We start from the raw sequence: 19,077 nt of genomic DNA, 5'->3' as shown, positions 1-19,077 counted from the left end.
GACTTGTCCTTCCTCTGCCCTGCAGAGAATTGCTGTGGGCTGGAGCAGGACATGCTAATGAAATGTAATATCGGGGCCGGCCGGATGAAGGGGAAACTGGAGAATATTCAATCAGACAAGCAATTAAAATGCCGGGCCCATGGTGTCAGGACGCGAGACAGGAGAACGGTGGCTGTTGGCGGGGATTGAATATTTGCCCGCTGACTATCCCGATGGATCTGATGGCTATCCTGTCCATGAATGATATTCTCATCTCTGAAAAGACAGCAGGGCTGAACACTGTCTCCCCCCCCCCCCCTCCCCCAGGGAGGGAAGTGGAACAGAGACGGTGGGGTTGGGCGGAGGTCAGAAAGCTCTCGAAAGATAATATAATACTTTCCTCCACTTCGGGGTGAAGTAGGGGACTCTCCACCGCAAGATGAAAAGCCTAATTCTCATTTCACATTGCAAATTAGCATGTAATTGTTTGGGGAACTGAGACTCAGCCTCCCTCCTCGGGCGAAGTCAAGCTCACATTTTGCTCCGTCACATCTAAATAATCAGCTAAATTGTCACATGATATTTCCCAAAATAAATAAATAAAGTAAATAAAAAGGTAAAAGTGATTCAGGAAAAACAAGTGGCCATTTCCAAAACCTCCGGATGGCAGACTTCTCCCTCAACCGATAACCTGCTCAAATACATTGGCAGCCCAGAGGACCCTTTTAAATCAACCCTGGCTCTTGATATTGTGTAGTAGCACAGATGAGTGCATATTTAAGGCCTCAAAGTGTCGGCGTATGAGGCCGTCTCTGTGAGTGGCCCAGGGCGGGCGGGAGGGAGCGGTGGGGCTGACAGTGTGGATGGAGATGACTAGGGCTGCAACGATTAGTCGACATAATCGACGACGTCGATCATAAAAACTCGTCGACGCCGAATTTTTGCGTCGATGCGTTGTAAAAATTTTTAATTTTTTTTGCACTACCTATCTTTGTGAAAGTGGCTTCTCAGCTCTGGTCCAGCTGAAGACAAAGCAGAGGAACAGATTGGACATTGAGCATGACCTCAGAGTTGCTTTGTCTACCATCACCCCAGACTTTGAGACTCTTGTCAGGAGCAAACAACATCCCCAGTTATCCCATTAGTTCCCTGGGATGTTAAGCTAAGAAGTCTGCTAAGAAGGATATATTATTTATTATTATTATTATTATTATTATTATTATTATTATTATTATTATTATTATTATTATTATTATTATTATTATTATTATTATTATTATTATTATTATTATTATTATTATTATATCCCATTAGTTCCCCCAAACTAACTGTCGGTCTGTTATGTTAAGCTAAGAAGTCTGCTAAGAGCCCGGAAAAGGAGCCGCGCCCACAGGAAGCAGAGATGGAGGGTGTGACAGAAATAATCGTTAGATTAGTCGACTAATCGAAAAAAGAATCGACAGATTAGTCGACTACCAAAATAATCGTTAGTTGCAGCCCTAGAGATGACTAAAATGGGACACAGGGGAACCAACACCAGGCTGTTTTATAGTATTAAGTCTCTGCACACAACACCAGCTCTGAAGGTCCCACAGTGATGTACACACAAACGGAGGTCAGTGCATGTAGTGTACACACACGCACACACACACACTAGGGATGGGCATTGATTATCGAATAGACACATTTTATTTCTTTATGATTCATGTGACTCTCGTTTTGTCTTAAAAAATATAGGTTCCCTTGTTTTTACAGAAGTACACACTGTGTAGTGCAGGGTTATTCAACTTCAATAGCAAGTGGACCAAATAGGAAAATCACTGACTGGGGGTTTGTGGGCCACACAGAATATGTTGGCTACAAACGTTGGTTAATGGCTACAAATAATTATTGTAGTATAATGTTAATATATTTATTACTACGTGGAATAAATGTTCATCCCTTTTCTTTCACTTTAATGGTGGCATTGAAATAAATTCCAGACATCAGCCAGTCCATACAAAACAATAGGGAAGCTATGGTTACAAGGCTTGATACAGAAGTGCAAAAAAAGAATAGGCCTGGTGTATTGAGACATTCTCCTATGCAGGGAGTTCCACTGTCAAACATCTCTGCCCAAAGAGGAAGTAAATTAACTGGTGCTGCCATTTTCCCTTAACATATTGAATAAATAATACATTATTGTTCCCTCTATATATTTTTTTGTCTCTTTTATAAATAAGAACCGAAAACTATTTGAAAATGTGTGTTTAGTCACTGTGTCCAGGGAAACGACGATGAAGGCAGCGTTAAAGGTAAGGTTGACTTTTCTGATAGCTACATCACTGCATAACTCAACAAGCATCTTTTTTGGTTATTTGTGATACTCTGTAAACACCCAACCAAAAAGTTATAGCTGCATTTTCTATCAAGAAAATTGGGTCCAGATTTTGTCTCTCATGGGCAGAGCGATTTTGTAGGCTGTGACAGTTGTAGAGACAGCTCTGGGTTGGAGTTAGGGGTGTAACGGTACACAAAAACCACGGTACGGTACGTACCTCGGTTTTGAAGTCAAGGTTCGGTACGGGTTTTCGGTACAGTGGGGGAAAGTTTGGCTTTCCATGTTCCACTCAGGGTGTGAAAAAAACTGCCCCGGTGGGCGGTCGTTAGAGGTTAACATACCGTTGTATTCGTTCGGTACGGTACGGTACACACTGAAACGGTTCGGTACGGATATATGTGAACCTTTACACCCCTGGAGTGTGGTACAGAGAGGGGACCCCTTATTAATTGTCACACCGCCAAACAGCATGCTGGGTACAGCTTGCTAGCTAGCCAGCTACTGTAACTTAACAGTACATTCAAAAACAAAAAAGAAAGATGGAGGATGAATAAAGATAGACCAGAGATGTTACATTGTAGCAAAGTCTTAGAAGTTTGCCAAGCTCAGACATTTCAAGCATCAGCGTCCACAAAGACGACTTCAAACTGGAAATGGTAACTACAGATGAGGTACTCAAAAAACTGAGCGCCCTCCAACCGAACAAGGCCACTGGCCATGACAACATCCCCTCCAAATTCCTCAGAGACTCAGCAGCCGCCATCACCCCAGTCATCACACACATAATAAACCTCTCCATAAAACAGGGACACGTCCCCAAGGACTTCAAAATTGCGAGAGTAACACCCCTGCACAAAAAGGGCAGCAAACTAGACCCAGGCAACTACCGCCCTGTTTCTATCCTTACATCCATCTCGAAAGTCATGGAAAAAATAGTATACGAACAGATCGAAAAGTACCTCGCGGAAAAAAATCTAATCTACGAATTCCAATCTGGCTTCAGAACATCCCACTCCACTGACACATGCCTTCTCTATTTGAACGACCACATCAAACAAGAGGTGGATGCGGGCAAATACTGCGGCATGGTCATGCTGGACCTACAAAAGGCCTTCGACACTGTCAATCACACCATTCTGATTGACTAAAAGCAATAGGTTTTGATAGTTTATCAGTGAGCTGGATACAATCCTACCTGGAGGGGAGAGAACAGATGGTGGAGGTAAACGGTACCCTATCCCCCCCCCTCACAGTGAGCTGTGGTGTTCCACAAGGAAGCATACTAGGACCGCTACTATTCCTAATTTATGCAAATGACATGTCGTCAGCTTGTGACTGCAACTTGTTCTTGTTTGCGGACGACTCAGCCCTGCTGGTCTCTGACAAGAACAAGTTACAGGTTGAAAAAGCCCTCAGCTCGGAACTAGGCAAAATCTGCATATGGCTCGCCGACAACAAACTATCATTACACATGGGCAAAACAGAGTCCATACTCTTCGGTTCAAATAACAAACTCAGCAAGACCGACGGCTTCTCGGTTACAGTGGGTGACAATATTGTCACAAGGAAAGATGAAATTACCTACCTAGGTTCCATCCTAGAGGCTAATCTTTCCTGTGACAAAATGGCATCCAATGTAATAAAAAAAGTCAACCAACGAACTCGATTCTTGTACCGGATCTCCTCTCTGGTAAACAAGAATACCCTGAAGACTCTGGCAGGAGCACTCATTCAAGGGTACTACGACTATGCTTGCACCTCATGGTACCAAAGCACCTCAAAGGCACTAAAAAACTAATTACAAACATCTCAAAACAAGCTAGTCAGACTACTGCTTGACCTGACTCCTGGAACCCACCTCACCCCGGCCCACTTTGACAACCTAGGATGGCTTAGAGTAGACGACAGAGTACAGCCACTTGCAATGGGCCTGGTCTACAAGATACACTACGCGACCAAGGTACCCATGTACATGTCAAAATACTTCCCAAAGGTCAGTGAATACCACGATCACAACACCAGAGGGAGCTCCACAAATCATGTTAAACCCAGATTCGGCTCAAACAAGGGACTAAACACGTTTCGCAATTATGCCACATCAATGTGGAACGCCCTACCCAAAGCTGTAAAGGAATGTGAACCACTACCCACCTTCAAAAACGCTCTCAAAGAACACCTACGGGAGACTGCAATTTGAAACTGGCCCCTACAAATGTCTTAACCCAGTTGTACAGTAAATTACCAAGTATGGCTTTGTCAGTATTCCAATGTACAGTGTACAGTGTCCCCCCCCCCCTACCCCCCCCTCCAATGTACAGCCCCCACCCACCAACAACCCACCCCACCCACCCAACTTCCTCCAATGTACAGTTTCTACGTCAAATGTATATACACTCTTTTTCTGGACACTTTTTGTATCACAAACAGTACTGTATTTGCAAATCTGGTATGTCATAAATGTATAGATGTAGCAGTACTGTCTATCTGTATGTCGTGTGTGTCATATATGTTATGTTGAATTGAAAATGGGGGACCCTGATGTAAACAAGACGAAAGTCTTTCTCTGGTCTGCATCCCCTTAACAATTGTATGTATTGAGCTGTACTGTACTGTACCCATTCTGCAATCTGTTAATAAACTTTTCAATCAATCAATCAATCAATCAATCAATCAAGCAATGTAACTTTCGGGAATTAACGCCTGGTCCGACTCCCAAATGGCAGCTCTGTAGGCAATGACAGCAGCCAGCTAGCTAGCTCGCTTGTTTGATCATCTCATGCTATTAAGTAAAACGAAATCCTATGTTCACATTATGTCCTGGAGACACCATTAATGACACATTAACATGGGGGTCTTCAAATAATAGTGTCCCAGTGACTATTGAATAGCAATCTTGTGAGTTTTGCCCATCCCCAATGCACACACCACACACTCATACCGGCATTTGATATGTGCCCTTGGGCACACACAAAAACAGGCCAACCATGTGCCCTTGGGCACACACAAAAACAGGTCACACATGTGCCCTTGCCACACACACACACACACACACACACACACACACACACACACACACACACACACACACACACACACACACACACACACACACACACACACACACACACACACACACACACACACACACACACACACACACACACACACACACACACACACACACACACACACACACACACACACACACACACACACACACACACACACACACTGTCAGATAATCCTGTTACTGGGCTGGCTGATGTCAGCTTGCATCTTGTGCCCTGGCCAGCGGGAAATACATTGTCCTCTAAGTGATCCACATGTTGATTATTCTAGGAAGGTGAACATTGGGTGGGAGGTGCTGCTCCCACTCACTGTGATGTCCCAGTAGAATAACATGACACAGCCGACCAGAGCCTAGCCCGTTCCACAACACCAAGACACAGCCAACCAGAACCTAACCCGTTCCACAACACCCAGACACAGCCGACCAGAGCCTAGCCCGTTCCACAACACCATGACACAGCCGACCAGAGCCTAGCCCGTTCCACAACACCATGACACAGCCGACCAGAGCCTAGCCCGTTCCACAACACCATGACACAGCCGACCAGAGCCTAGCCCGTTCCACAACACCCAGACACAGCCAAGTAGAGCCTAGCCCGTTCCACAACACCATGACACAGCCAAGTAGAGCCTAGCCCGTTCCACAACACCATGACACAGCCGACCAGAGCCTAGCCCGTTCCACAACACCATGACACAGCCGACCAGAGCCTAGCCCGTTCCACAACACCATGACACAGCCAAGTAGAGCCTAGCCCGTTCCACAACACCATGACACAGCCAAGTAGAGCCTAGCCCGTTCCACAACACCATGACACAGCCAAGTAGAGCCTAGCCCGTTCCACAACACCATGACACAGCCGACCAGAGCCTAGCCCGTTCCACAACACCCAGAGTAGAGCCTAGGCCCTAGCCTGTTCCACAACACCCAGACACAGCCGTCCAGAGCCTAGCCCGCTCGTAATGAGCGATAACAGAGTTTTGGGTACCAGACCAGTCCGTCCTGATAACTTTGGGTACCAGTCTGTCCTGATAACTTTGGGTACCAGTCCCTCCTGATAACTTTGGGTACCAGTACGTCCTGATAACTTTGGGTACCAGTACGTCCTGATAACTTTGGGTACCAGTCCGTCCTGATAACTTTGGGTACCAGTCAGTCCTACTAACCTTGGGTACCAGTCCGCCCTGATAACTTTGGGTACCAGTCAGTCCTACTAACTTTGGGTACCAGTCCGTCCTGATAACTTTGGGTACCAGTCCGTCCTGATAACTTTGGGTACCAGTCAGCCCTACTAACCTTGGGTACCAGTCCGTCCTGATAACTTTGGGTACCAGTCAGTCCTACTAACCTTGGGTACCAGTCCTTCCTGATAACTTTGGGTACCAGTCCGTCCTGATAACTTTGGGTACCAGTCAGTCCTACTAACTTTGGGTACCAGTCCGTCCTGATAACTTTGGGTACCAGTCCGTCCTGATAACTTTGGGTACCAGTCAGTCCTACTAACCTTGGGTACCAGTCCGTCCTGATACAGTACGTTGACAGCCTTGAAACGTGTCACTGAGAGTCGCCTAGTCCTACTCTGGTGCCAATCGCTAAAGCTTATGGGTCATTACACTGTGACTGATGCTGTGTCTAGTTGTCTCACTATGTTGACATCTCAGTTCGACAGAAGACATGAACAAAGAAGGCAGCTGTTTTATCTTTGTTCCTGTTCCTCACACATCTGGAGACCGTAACAGATTGTATGCATGTTGCATGGTGCCTATGGATTAATAGCCGACTGTATTTGACCAGGGACTGAAAACATATAACATTGTGGGCATAATTTGTAGCCTAGCTAAGCTCCATTGACACGTCAGAAGATGCTACAGTATTTGTATCTATATCGTTGTGCTGCACATAGTGGCCGTCTTGTTTAGGTTCAGCAGCACCAAGGTCTGTGCTCCAAGTGGTGGTTTTAATGCATTCCGTGACTTGCTCTCCCTCCAACCCACTAGACGAGCAAATAGCATCAAACAAACAAGTTGGCTAAGCAAAGATGCAAAGGAAAAAACAATGGAATCAAAGAGGAATTGATATCCAATGCAAGCACCTGATAGTAAGTTACTCCAAGTCTCCGATGATGTTGAGTGAGTGTAGGGTTAGCAAATGGCAGAAATGCACTATACCTGTGTGATAAGTGAACATGACATGGGTCTCGCTTTATTTTGCCCGTTCATGTGGTCCACTATTATACAGAATATACAGTTTATGAGTTAGTTAGTGTGGCTCCGTTGTGGTCTGAGGCCTACGGCAGCTCAGCAGCTCACTCACACATGCGTGTGTCAACAATGTCAGTCAGGCAAGTAAGGGACATTCACTATTGTAGGCCGGCCCTCCGCATCTGGCAAAAATGACCATGACAGTGATGGAGCAGGGACGATGACAGCAGGGGGGGCTTTTCCCAGAGAAAGAGAGAGAGAGAGAGATGGGCTAGAGATGGCTGGCCAGCGGGGAAGGGTTCAGAGGGACTGGCGGAGCGCCCACTCTGCACTGGGGAGCGAGAGGATGTGGGATGGGGGACTGTTGCGGGTGGCCAATGTGTGTGAGTGAAGATAAGAGTCATCACTGGGCTCAGTGAGAAGGGGGAGGATGCATGTGAGGCTCATGAAAGAAGACTGTCAGGAAGGTTATCTGCAGCGGAGCAGCAGAGGCCAGGAGGAGGAGACTGAGCTGTGGAGTGACAGCCTGGAGGACCAGAGCTGTGAAGAGAGAGAGAGAGAGAGAGATCACAGCTCACAGCGTGCCCAGAGCCAGCTTTGACCATCACCCAGCAGCCGTTACAGCACTGTAACTGATTCAATTATGTACATTAGGATAGAACAGTTTGAGCTTCAGATTACTGGGGTCGTAAAAAGGCCCAGAAGATTCATTAGATAACCATAAAGTGGTGTCTCGCTACGCAGGACCTGGCTCTGACAACGCCTCCGTCATCTCCTACATTAAGTGCTTGCATAGTGTCCCTCTGGCCGGGAGCCAGGTGACTTGGGAGTTAGCAGCCAATAACACAAGGAGCGAAGAGATTAAGTAACGCCGGCTCTCTGGGCCAGACTCTCCTCCGAGACGTGGCTCGGATTTCCGATGGCAGCCTGTCCGCATCTGGGCGTGCGAGCGTGTGATATGATATGCATGGTTAAAACACCCACATGTTTGCATTATGAGTACACAGTACACATACACACACACATACACAAACACATGCTCACAATCTCACACACACACAAACAGAGGTACTCTTCGTATGGTCAACATCTAATGCATCTTCCTCACTCCTCACCTCCTGTCTCATCCATCACACACTCAACACCCACAGAAGGAGGAGGGAGAGGGGGACATGTGGGAAGGGAGGGGGCTGAGAATGGGTGATTAACCAAACTCCATATACACAGCCTCACAACACCAGGAGAATTTACATTCCATTGCATACCTGTCAGGAGATAGCCAAACAGTGAATAATAACACTCCAACCAAGAGCTGTGAAGAGGCAAACGGGAAGGCAACCTCAACCCCCATCCACCGTATCAGGGACAGCCGAGGACCGACACAGGGGGCATTACACTACTCTCCTTCACCTATCAGTAATGAAGACAAATAGTGCTTTATGCAGATGATATTACCCTGTTCGTGCCACAGAGACAAGAGGCAGCAGTGCTTTGCACGTGTTTATACCGCTCTCTCAAACCCCCTCTCCAGTTTATAGGGGTTGCACATTTTTCTTCATTATCGGTTAATATTTTGTTTGCGGACACTTTAATTTCCTATATACTGTAAGTGTCAAAATATAAACAACGTCTATGTGGAATTAGGAGGAGTGAACAATATCATTATTCATCTATGCAAATAGTTGGGGTGTAATGGTACACAGAAGCCACGGTTCGGTACGCACCTCGGTTTTGGGGTCACGGTTCGGTACGAGTTTGGGTACAACAGGAAAACAATATTAAATGATTATTATATATTTATAGTAATTATTATTATTATTATTAAATATAATGATTTTTTATTAAGTTATACCTTAGTTCCACCTAGGCTTGCTGCTAGTCAGTCAGTGATAATGGTGTCATTCTGTGTCCAGGAATCCACTTGAGTAAATGAATTGCCTACTGCCCCCACCCCGGTAAACACCAGGATCAATTTCAAGGTCCTGGTGTTGCCTACAGAGCCCTCCATGGGCAAGCCCCCCCCCCCCCCCCCCCCTACATCAATGAGCGCATACACCCACTCTCCTCCAGTCGGTCACTGCGGTCTTCCCATCGGGAGCTCCTGGTGGTGCTCAGGACCAGACTCAAGACAAAAGGGGACAGAGCCTTTGCGGTGACTGCCCAGAGGCTCTGGAACGCCCTCCCTTTAGCCCCGAAAACTGCTCCCTCAGAGCTCATCTTGAAAAGGCAGCTAAAACCCCACTTCTACAGGCAGGCCTTTTAAACACCCATAGCCGTTTTCTCTCTGTTCATGTCTGTTTTGTTCTTGTTTTTGTTTTTTTGTTGTTCTTTTTTATTTTTATTTTTTTAAGATTTATTTTTTTGCGTTTATCGCTTTTCCTGGTCAGACATGACCGGCAGATGCAGTGAAGGTGAAACGGGAGAGAGAGCAGGGGAAGACATTCGGCAAATAGCGGCAGGTCCGGGAATCGAACTCGGGTCGGCCGATCCGCGACGCGGCGCGGTACATGGTGTGCGGTACACGTTTTTTTTCTTTCTTCTCTTCACATGTTTTATTTCTTGTATTTTCTACTGATGTTTAAAAAATGCTGTGAAGCACTCTGTGCACTCTGAGAAGGGCGCTATACAAATAAAGTGTTACTTACTTACTTACCAACCACCCACCAGTGTATACTTTTTAAGTTTCAGTTTAACTTCTAAAGTAGATTTAACTTCACGTGAAGCAGAGAAAGAAGACTAGAGAAGAGATGACATGTTACACAACAATGTCAGTGGAATATTTTGGATTTAAACGTTGTAGCAGCTCGACTGGAGAGGAGCTCAGAGGACCAGTCCAGATCAGTAAAAGTATGTTTGCATGTTTACGTTTTTTTTCTCTCGGATCAGCTGGAAAGTAGCACGGAAGAAAGTTGGTGTGTGTGTGTCTTTCCATTGGTTAACATTATTAGGCGAACAAGAAAACGATGAAAATGTTCAGCCTATTGTATATGCTGTGTTACAAACATATCATTCATGGTTGGTTTTGTTTCAGTGACACCTGTAGTAAAGGGGAGAGGAGAAAGCCCAGTGCAGAGTGCGCGTTAATTTGTTCCGTCGGCTTGTCATCGTGCCTTTACAAGCTTCAACGTTTTATTCATCATCTAAATGTGGCAATACAAGCTTGAAATTCAACGTTAAATTAATTAATGACCTTCTGTGTTAAGACTGTTAGTAAGCCAGTGTAAAGTAAAGTAAAGATATTGAGCATACATTTGTAAGTTTCACCTAGTGTCGTATGAGACGTATTCGTCGTATGGCTGGATGTACCGAACCGTGATGTCCGTACCGTGAAGTCACAGGACGAATACACGTACCGGTACACCCCTACTATTCAATGTGTTACAATTCTGAATGTATAGATGCTTGGGACAGTATGAGTCAGCAAATAGTGTCTTAAAATGCTAATTTTGTTCATATTTTCCCAGCAGCCTAAAATGTATGTTACCACAAAGTAAAGTGAAGCTACTGCAGAGAGTTAGGTCAGGAATATTGTTCCCTGGAAACCTAACAAGACATGTCCTGTGATATTTTGTAAAGATTTTTTACTTAAACCTACCGGTAATTGAAATAAGCATTCTCTTTCAATTAAGAGTTTGACATTTCCATTAATCACACAATGACATCGCTGCCGACATGTATGGTTTTGCTAGTTTCTTAGGGAGTAGCCAAGTGGAATAGACCAGTGGTTCCCAAAGTCGGGGTCGCGACCCAAAGGTGGGCCGCGAGCAGCCACGGGTGGGCCGCGAGATGATTAAAAAAAAATAATAAAAAATAAATAAAAAAAAACTTTTTTATTTTATTTTTTTTTATTTTATTTTTTTTTATTTAAATTTTTTTTGTCAGGCCACTGAACTTAGAAGCAGGTCAGGACAGTGTTTCTAGTTGTATTCTAAAATTCGATTCTATTGTATTCTAAAATGTGACTATATGGTTTTATATTAACTTAATAAATAAACAAAAACGAAAAATCTACTTATTTCAACAAACATTTCAAACTAAATAACAGATTATGCACATAAAACGCTGAAAACAACCGAAGCAACAATAGTATTTTAATGAGGCTATTATTATTATCATTATTATTTTGCAACAAGTTAGCCCTCTCATAAATAGCACATATAAATGAATAACTAACTTGAACTAACTTAATAGGATTGAAGTGATATTTGGCTTAAAAAATCGGTCGCCTGGCAAAAAAAAAAAAAAAAAAAAGCCAGACGATGTGCATTGGGCCGCGGCTCTCTGACGCCTTATTTTCTGGGCCCCGGCCTGAAAAGTTTGGGAACCCCTGGAATAGACAACTGTCCAATATGTAATGAAGTGAATCCTGAGCCTTAATTGAGTTTCAATTTCAATTATGAATTTTGCTTCCCATGAAAACAAGATAATAGAGATAAAACAATTGTTGTGCCGCATGTCGTGTTGCCCTCATGTTGTCTTGTGTTGCAGCGCACCCTTCCTTCACACGGTGCGCTCCGGCCCGTTCAGCTCATGTTGAGAGGGAGGAGGGAGCCATGGCACGTTTCTTCAGCTATTTTGAAACGTCTTTGGTAACTTGTAGAAGATGACAAAAGTAGTCGTCATATGATGTTCTCAAATCAATGAGTAATTGTATTTAATAATCATAATTTCAATAGCAATCAAAATAATTGTGATTATGATTTGTACCATAATCTGGCAGCCCTGGGTTTCCCCCCCATTGTGCCAGCGTTTTACAGTGATGCTAAAATAAAGTCCATGTGACCCACCTCGATGACCTCAGTCTGAGCTTTTTACCACTACCAATGCCCCAACTTGTCCCGAGTCGTCTGAAGGCCCTCCCATAGTCGAGCAGACTGTACACAGAGCAGACTCCGCGGAGGTCCGCGTGGACTCTTTGAGCTTTGATCTCAGCGGACAGCAGACCCACAGCAGAGTGCAAGTGCGAAGCTCCTATTTTCTGACGCACGGACGTCCGCGCCGCTGACTTGGTGTCACACAAAACGCTGCTCGGCGTTTTGGTTGACATCGAACTGCATTAAATGTGCACACCGCGCGAGCGATTGGTGGCGCGAGGAGAGAGATGAGCCCGTGACGCCATCGCCATCTTGTGGTTACAATGGCGCAGACAGACATACCACCGTCTCTGCTTTTTATCCCGCAAAGCCAGTAAACAGAGCAGCTCTTCTTCATCACCTGACGCCATTATTAACAGAAGTGTAAACAGCGCAAAAGAATTGTGGGAAATGTAGTAAACTGACGCGAGAAATGTAGGAAATAGACCGTGGAAGTCCGCTGAGATCTGCTCGACTATGAAAGCTCAAAGAGTCGCGCGGACCTCCGCGGAGTCTGCTCTGTGTACAGTCTGCTCGACTATGGGAGGGCCTTGAGGCTTCCGTTGCCCAATGAGACGCCCATCTCATCTGACTCCCGCTGTCATAGAGCAAGTGCCATGGGACGGACGATGACGACGCAAATGTTCAAAGAACCCGAGTCCTGGGAAGAGAGCCCAACCTATATGCCAAACAGTACAAGAGCCCAGGCCTGGAACCTTTTCTGAGCCCCTTTGATCGTCCACACATCTTAATCTTTTTGTATTTTATTTTTTTATTATTTTTTAAACAAACATATAAACAAACATGACAACACACGATAAGATATACAAGCATTAATTGTCAGGGCACATCCAATGAGATCACCTTTTAGTTAGTTGTCTTATATAAGATATACCCATAATACCTGTTATCTAAAAAAAAAACTACACACATATGCTCCAGCTCGAACCCCCCCCTCCCGGACCCCTCCTTGGATAGTACCTCCACTATCCCTCGCACCTAACCAGACACTACCATTATAAGCTAGCTTTTATTCTCTCCACCACTTCTAACCACATTGACATTTTGGATTCATTGAGACCCAGAATTCTTGCTGTAGATATTTCATGGTAAATTACATCGAGATATGTAAGAAACCAAACTTTACGGCACATTTTTTCCGGTTGAAACCAGCGTGATGCGATCAGCTTTTTGGCTACTGTGATACCCGATAAAACCAATCTCTTTAGCTGTGGATTCACTGCAAACTCAAAAACATCATTCAATAGTAATACCGAGGGGTGTACAGGTATATTCCAAGATACGAGTTTTGATATTTGTTGGGTCACATCTTTCCAGAATGCCTTAACTGGTGAGCAGTCCCAATACATGTGCATAAATGTCCCTTCGTCCCCATTTGTACACACATCTTAATCTGAGGCCGGTTCACACGGCCAGCTCTACGAGCGTCCCTCCATGAAGACGAGGAGGAAGTTCCCATATTCTCAAAACCCTGTTTCACGACAGACTGTCGAGGGAGAAATCTAACTCTAGCCCCCTCTTTCTCGCCCTCGCTCTCTCTCTCGTCCAAATACCAAAAATCCTTCTGGCCTGAACAGAGCATAAAAAGGTTTCTGTGAAGGTCCTGTAATAAATCAAACCACGTTTTGAACTGCAGCTTCTCTTCTTTGACAAGAAAACTCCACAGCAAACATCTCTCCAGTTCCACACAAGTCAGTGACTGACATTAATTCAATGAAACATCATCATCATCATCAAAAGGAGAACGAGAGGGCAATGTTTTGGTAAATAGAACTGTGAATAACGAGGGAGAGAAGTGGCATGAATAAAACCCTTGCGTGTGTACTGTACACCATAGTAACAAGTGAAAACATGGACAGACTGACAGATTATGTAACAGTAACAGACAAATTCATTGATATGTAAATACCAGGCTTGGGGGCCAATACACTTTCAGTTCAATCAATTCAAAATGTAAACATAAATGACAATCGATTTTAGCCAATATTTGATAGCAAATCAATCGTAGGTTGGAAAGGACAATCTCCCCATGACCAAAGGTTTTTTCAATATTAATATTAGGAAAATCATATCCTGAATAGCTGTATTTCAGTATTGCTATTAAACAGAAGGGCAGGTGGTTGATGGGGGGGGGGTAGCTGTTCAAAATGAATGTGGATTTTACCACAGTACCTTTAGCTATTGCAATGGAGGTAAACCTTTTTAGAATTTTCAATGACAGCAACTTACATTTACTTCTCTTCTTCGCAAAAACAGCAATACACATTCTGAGAATCGATTGAAATGGAGAGAGATAGAATTGACCTCCACACCGATACATACAGACAGACAGGCAGAACCAGAACCCCACCCCTCCGCCCACGTGTCCACCGGTACCTGTGAGGGAGTGAGAAGTGCAGTCCTTCCTTCTGTGGGGAACTGATCCACCGCCAGTTACAGAGCCCTCGTAGCTAATGCAGTTATAACAAAGCAGAGCTGTTCAAGGATAGACAAGAGAAGGGAGCGTAAAAAAGAGGGCAAGGATGAAAGAAAAATGTAGAACCTTTCAAGGATTTTTAAGAGTTTGTATTTTCAAATCAGTGAAAGGCGGGGTATTTTTGTCCTTTACTCTCTTTTTGTTAGGGTGTGTCATTTTCCTCCAAAGCCTTTATCCCCACCCCTGGAACAGCCCTGTTCAGTTATGGCTGTGCTAGCCGTTCTGAAGCTCTTTAAACCACCGTTTGACATTTAGAGACACCGACACACACACCTGCTCCCCTCCTCCAACACGCACACGCACACGCACACACACACACACACACACACACACACACTACACACACACACACACACACACACACACACACACACACACACACACACACACACACACACTATGCCTACTGAACATGCATCTTTACAACCAACCATACCCCGGCCCCCCAGCATGGTTGGTCCCCGAAAAGCTTAAAAACACACAGCAAGGGAAAGAAAACTGCACACACCAGACACCTGCAAATCAGCTTCCTGTTAAGCTTTCACATAAGAGAAGGAAGGGAGAGACACAATTGAGCAGAGCCTTTATGACACCAGCGCAAAGCACATCACCTGACATAAGCCATGTTAGTGCTGTGAAAAGGTCTACCTGGGTTAGATTAGAAGGGAGAGAGAGAGAGAGCGAGAAGAGAGAGAGCGAGAGAGAGAGAGAGACAAAGGGTCTAGCAGGACAAGACAGCCAATAGTGTTGGAAGGTTCAGGAGTTTTATGAGCCTATCCATTTAGTCAGTGAAGCTCCTTCCTCTGACAAATTAACAGGTATTTTCACATCAGGTTATGTTTCTGAGAAGTTGGTGTTACAGTAGCCAGCTATTAGTATTTGTTGGCAATGTTGTTACAAGTCAACGTCACTGTTTTTGGTCACTACCATCATTGTAGGGACCAGCACAATTATACAAATAACAACAGTGCTTTAAATTGGATTATATTATGGTTTTATTTAAGTATTTAATTTAATAAAAGTGGTACCATGGCGAGACATGACTTTTACCATGGCAGTACAGTGGTAAATTATTTATACAATCACCGGTACCATGGAAAAACTTGAATTACCATCAAACTGACAAACTCTGAAGAGGAGGCTGCTGCTCAATTTCTCACACGGACACTGGTGTGAATACTGTGTGATTGTCATAGGAGAGGACTTGATGCCAACCCTTTGGAGAGCAGGGTGCAGAGGAGTGGGACGACGTGCTGGTTTGTGTACCTGCAAAAGCCTTGGAGATCCTCTCCTTCTTCCACTCCCAGGGCTGATCGTACTCCTCCGGGGGCCTCTCGTCATCCTGGGGCAGTCGGCTCTCCCTGGGGCAGCGCGGGCGCTCGGGGTCCGAGTCCCCGCCGTTCTCGGTGGGCTCATATGGCGTGTCGTACAGGGGCAGCTGCCTCACGGAGCCCTCCTTCGGCCCTCGCCCACCAGATCGGATCTCTGGAAGCAAAGGGGAAAAAGGGGATGAGCAGTTGTTAATGACTAAATGCAATCAAATAAAAATTATTTGTTCACCTTTATGTAACCATTTAAGAACAGATTCAGAGAGAGAATAAATTACATGAACACAGCGTCATAGAAGAATCGTGGCAGTAAATCGGTATGGATTGATCTCCGAGATGTAAACAACAACGTCAAAAACAACATCCGACATACTGTAAGACGTGATACAGCATTTGAAAACAGCTAATGGGATATGTGGTATTGTAAGTTCTAGACTCTGAGAAACTGCCAGCCGAGGCATGTGGTTGTGTGGGGCAGCTCTTTCAGTTGAGAGAGTATGAAACGGTGTCAGTGTATAACAGGGGCTCTCTGAAAAAGCAAAGGCTTTCCCTGGATAAATAATGACACAAACCCAGAACTTTGTAGGTTGAGTGAAGTGCTGTTTCCTCTCGACACGCAAAGTGCTTGTGAAGAAAAATAATTCAAAAGTGACTTGTGGACTTGAAAAGTGATGCAGAGCTGGCTCTATTTCTGCTGGGCAGGTAAACGCATTATTGCCAATATCTCAGAAACTGCCTACTGCAGCTTTAAGTAGCCCCATCCCCCCAACCCCCTCCCACTAGGGTGACCAGATGCAAAAAGTCCAAAAGCAGGACAACAGTAAGATTTTGGTGGGACAAAGTGGGACAGATAGATAATGTAATGTTTTTTTTTGCTTCGAAAAGAGGGACATCCTCTCAATATGTGGGACGCGGTCTCAAATGGTGGGACAGTACAACCAAAAGGGGGACACCTGGTCACCCTACCTCCCACAAATGGCCGCTACTGAATATTATGGAGTTTGATAGCTTGTGTGCGAGAGGTACGGCAGAGGCATCTATCTAACGTGCACATTGGGAGTGAACACTAGCTGTTGCTGGCACATGCAGGGTGGTAAGGAGAGGAAAACAGAGAATGTAAATAAGGGCAGAAAGAGAGCGAGAGAGCGAGAGGGGCCTGGGGGGAGACCAGAGCACCTGTGACACTACATGGTGTAACCTGCCTGAACGTTGCTTAATCACACTATAAACAGCCCTGCCTTGGGGCTGCGCATGCCACTGTAAGGACACAAGGCTGCTTCCTTTCTCACACCTCTGCCTTCATGAGTCACGCTCGCTGCTATAACCCACCTTGCTTTAATGACTCAATTTGTAGCATAGGCAGCACTAGGGTTGCGCTGACGGACGATGACTTTATGGGTCGATTCAGGCGTTCAGAGCTGTCGCCAATTGCATCAATGGCAAGATGAATTTGGGGCCGTTTGAGGCCAACCAACTGACCTTTGCCATTAAATGGCCTTTGTGTTAAATATTGTAGGGAAATATAGGCCTAATGCAACATTTTAAAGTCTGTGCTTTAAATATGCAGTGTGAACGACATGTACACAAACAACCCCAAATTTGTTTACTGTTCAAAAAGTTAAGAAAGGGATTAAAAGGAGATGTATTTCTATTGTTGGGATTAATTTGTGGAACAATGCTGATCAAATGTAATAATTAGTCATTCACTTTTGGTTTTCCTAAAAATGGTTTGCATAGCTATATTTGAAGGTTACAAATGTGAATAATCTTTATTTTGTTATTTTTTGGTTTAGAATATAGGACAGGCATATATAAGCATTATGCCTCAGCCTGTACCTGTTACTGCCAAAATCAAAGACAGTCTGGAATGATTGTGCTATTATTGTGTATGATGACTGAATAAAAAAAAAACGACTACCACTACGACTACTACTACCAATACCACCACTACTACTACTACTACTACTACCACTACCACAGTACTACTACTACTGTCTGTCTGACAAATTAGCCTCCCTTAACACAAAACGCTTTGAAACAACTGGAAAATAATACAGTAGGCTATGTCTGTTAATGTTGCATAGCCAGCATCTGCTAATGGTGTATTCACATACATTGTGAATTCACCCTACAAATATAATTGGCCTATAATGTCTGTTGTTTGTGCCACGGCGAAAATGGCACTGAAAACATTTAATTAATCTTTGAAATAGTTTAACAATCTCAAAGATAACCCAATATGTTCAGCTGACTCATAATTATGAATACTATTAAACACTAGAGCCATACAAGCTGTTTATAAAGCTGTTTATTACAACAGTCTCATGCGAGTTGTTACAATGAAACTGAAAACGTTTAATTCCAGTCACTCTAATGTTCTTGCAGTGGCTTGGTAAGTAGAGCAGCCGTCTGGTAATGCAGAGGTTCCCGATTCAATTCCCGCTCCTCCTGGGCAGCGTGTCGAAGTGTCCTTGAGCAAGACACTTAACCTCTAACTGCTCCCGATGAGCAGGTTGCCACTTTGCCTCCGTCGTCGGTGTGTGAATGTGTGAGTGAATGGGCAAAATGTGAGGAACAAATTGTAAAGTGCTTTGGATAAAAGCGCTATATAAATGCACCATTGGCATTTACCATTTAACACAGCGAATGTGGAGTAGGAGTAAACGCGTCCCTTACCCCAGACCGAGCATCGTGCCCTTGAGAACTCTTTCACCTTCAACCCCCCCCCATTTCTTTCTAGTCATATAAAGTTGTTAGCAGGCAGCTCGATTCTTCCTCTTTTGACCATATCAGCAGCCAGCCCCACCATTGAGTAATGCAATGTGAAGA

At 44.6% G+C, this 19,077-nt stretch overlaps 1 protein-coding gene across 3 annotated transcripts in view; it reads right to left on the bottom strand.

The window, feature by feature from the left end:
- The window catches only part of shf (Src homology 2 domain containing F), a 221,125-nt gene that overhangs the window by 50,950 nt on the left and 151,098 nt on the right, over positions 1-19,077 (bottom strand). For 2 of the 3 annotated variants that reach the window (XM_084337505.1, XM_084337503.1), the window contains exons 3-4: positions 16,187-16,405; positions 14,821-14,919 (exon numbers count right to left, since the gene is read on the bottom strand). In XM_084337505.1, the coding sequence (XP_084193631.1) occupies positions 14,821-14,919; positions 16,187-16,405 (318 nt within the window). The remainder of the gene's footprint in view (positions 1-14,820; positions 14,920-16,186; positions 16,406-19,077) is intronic. The other variant, XM_084337504.1, reaches the window with a different exon arrangement.

Source organism: Notolepis coatsorum (assembly GCF_963971535.1).
Source record: "Notolepis coatsorum genome assembly, chromosome: 20".
NCBI classification, from domain to species: Eukaryota; Metazoa; Chordata; class Actinopteri; order Aulopiformes; family Paralepididae; genus Notolepis; species Notolepis coatsorum.
The sequence above is the reverse complement of the archived record's forward strand: the minus strand, read 5'-3'. Positions and strand labels throughout refer to the sequence as shown.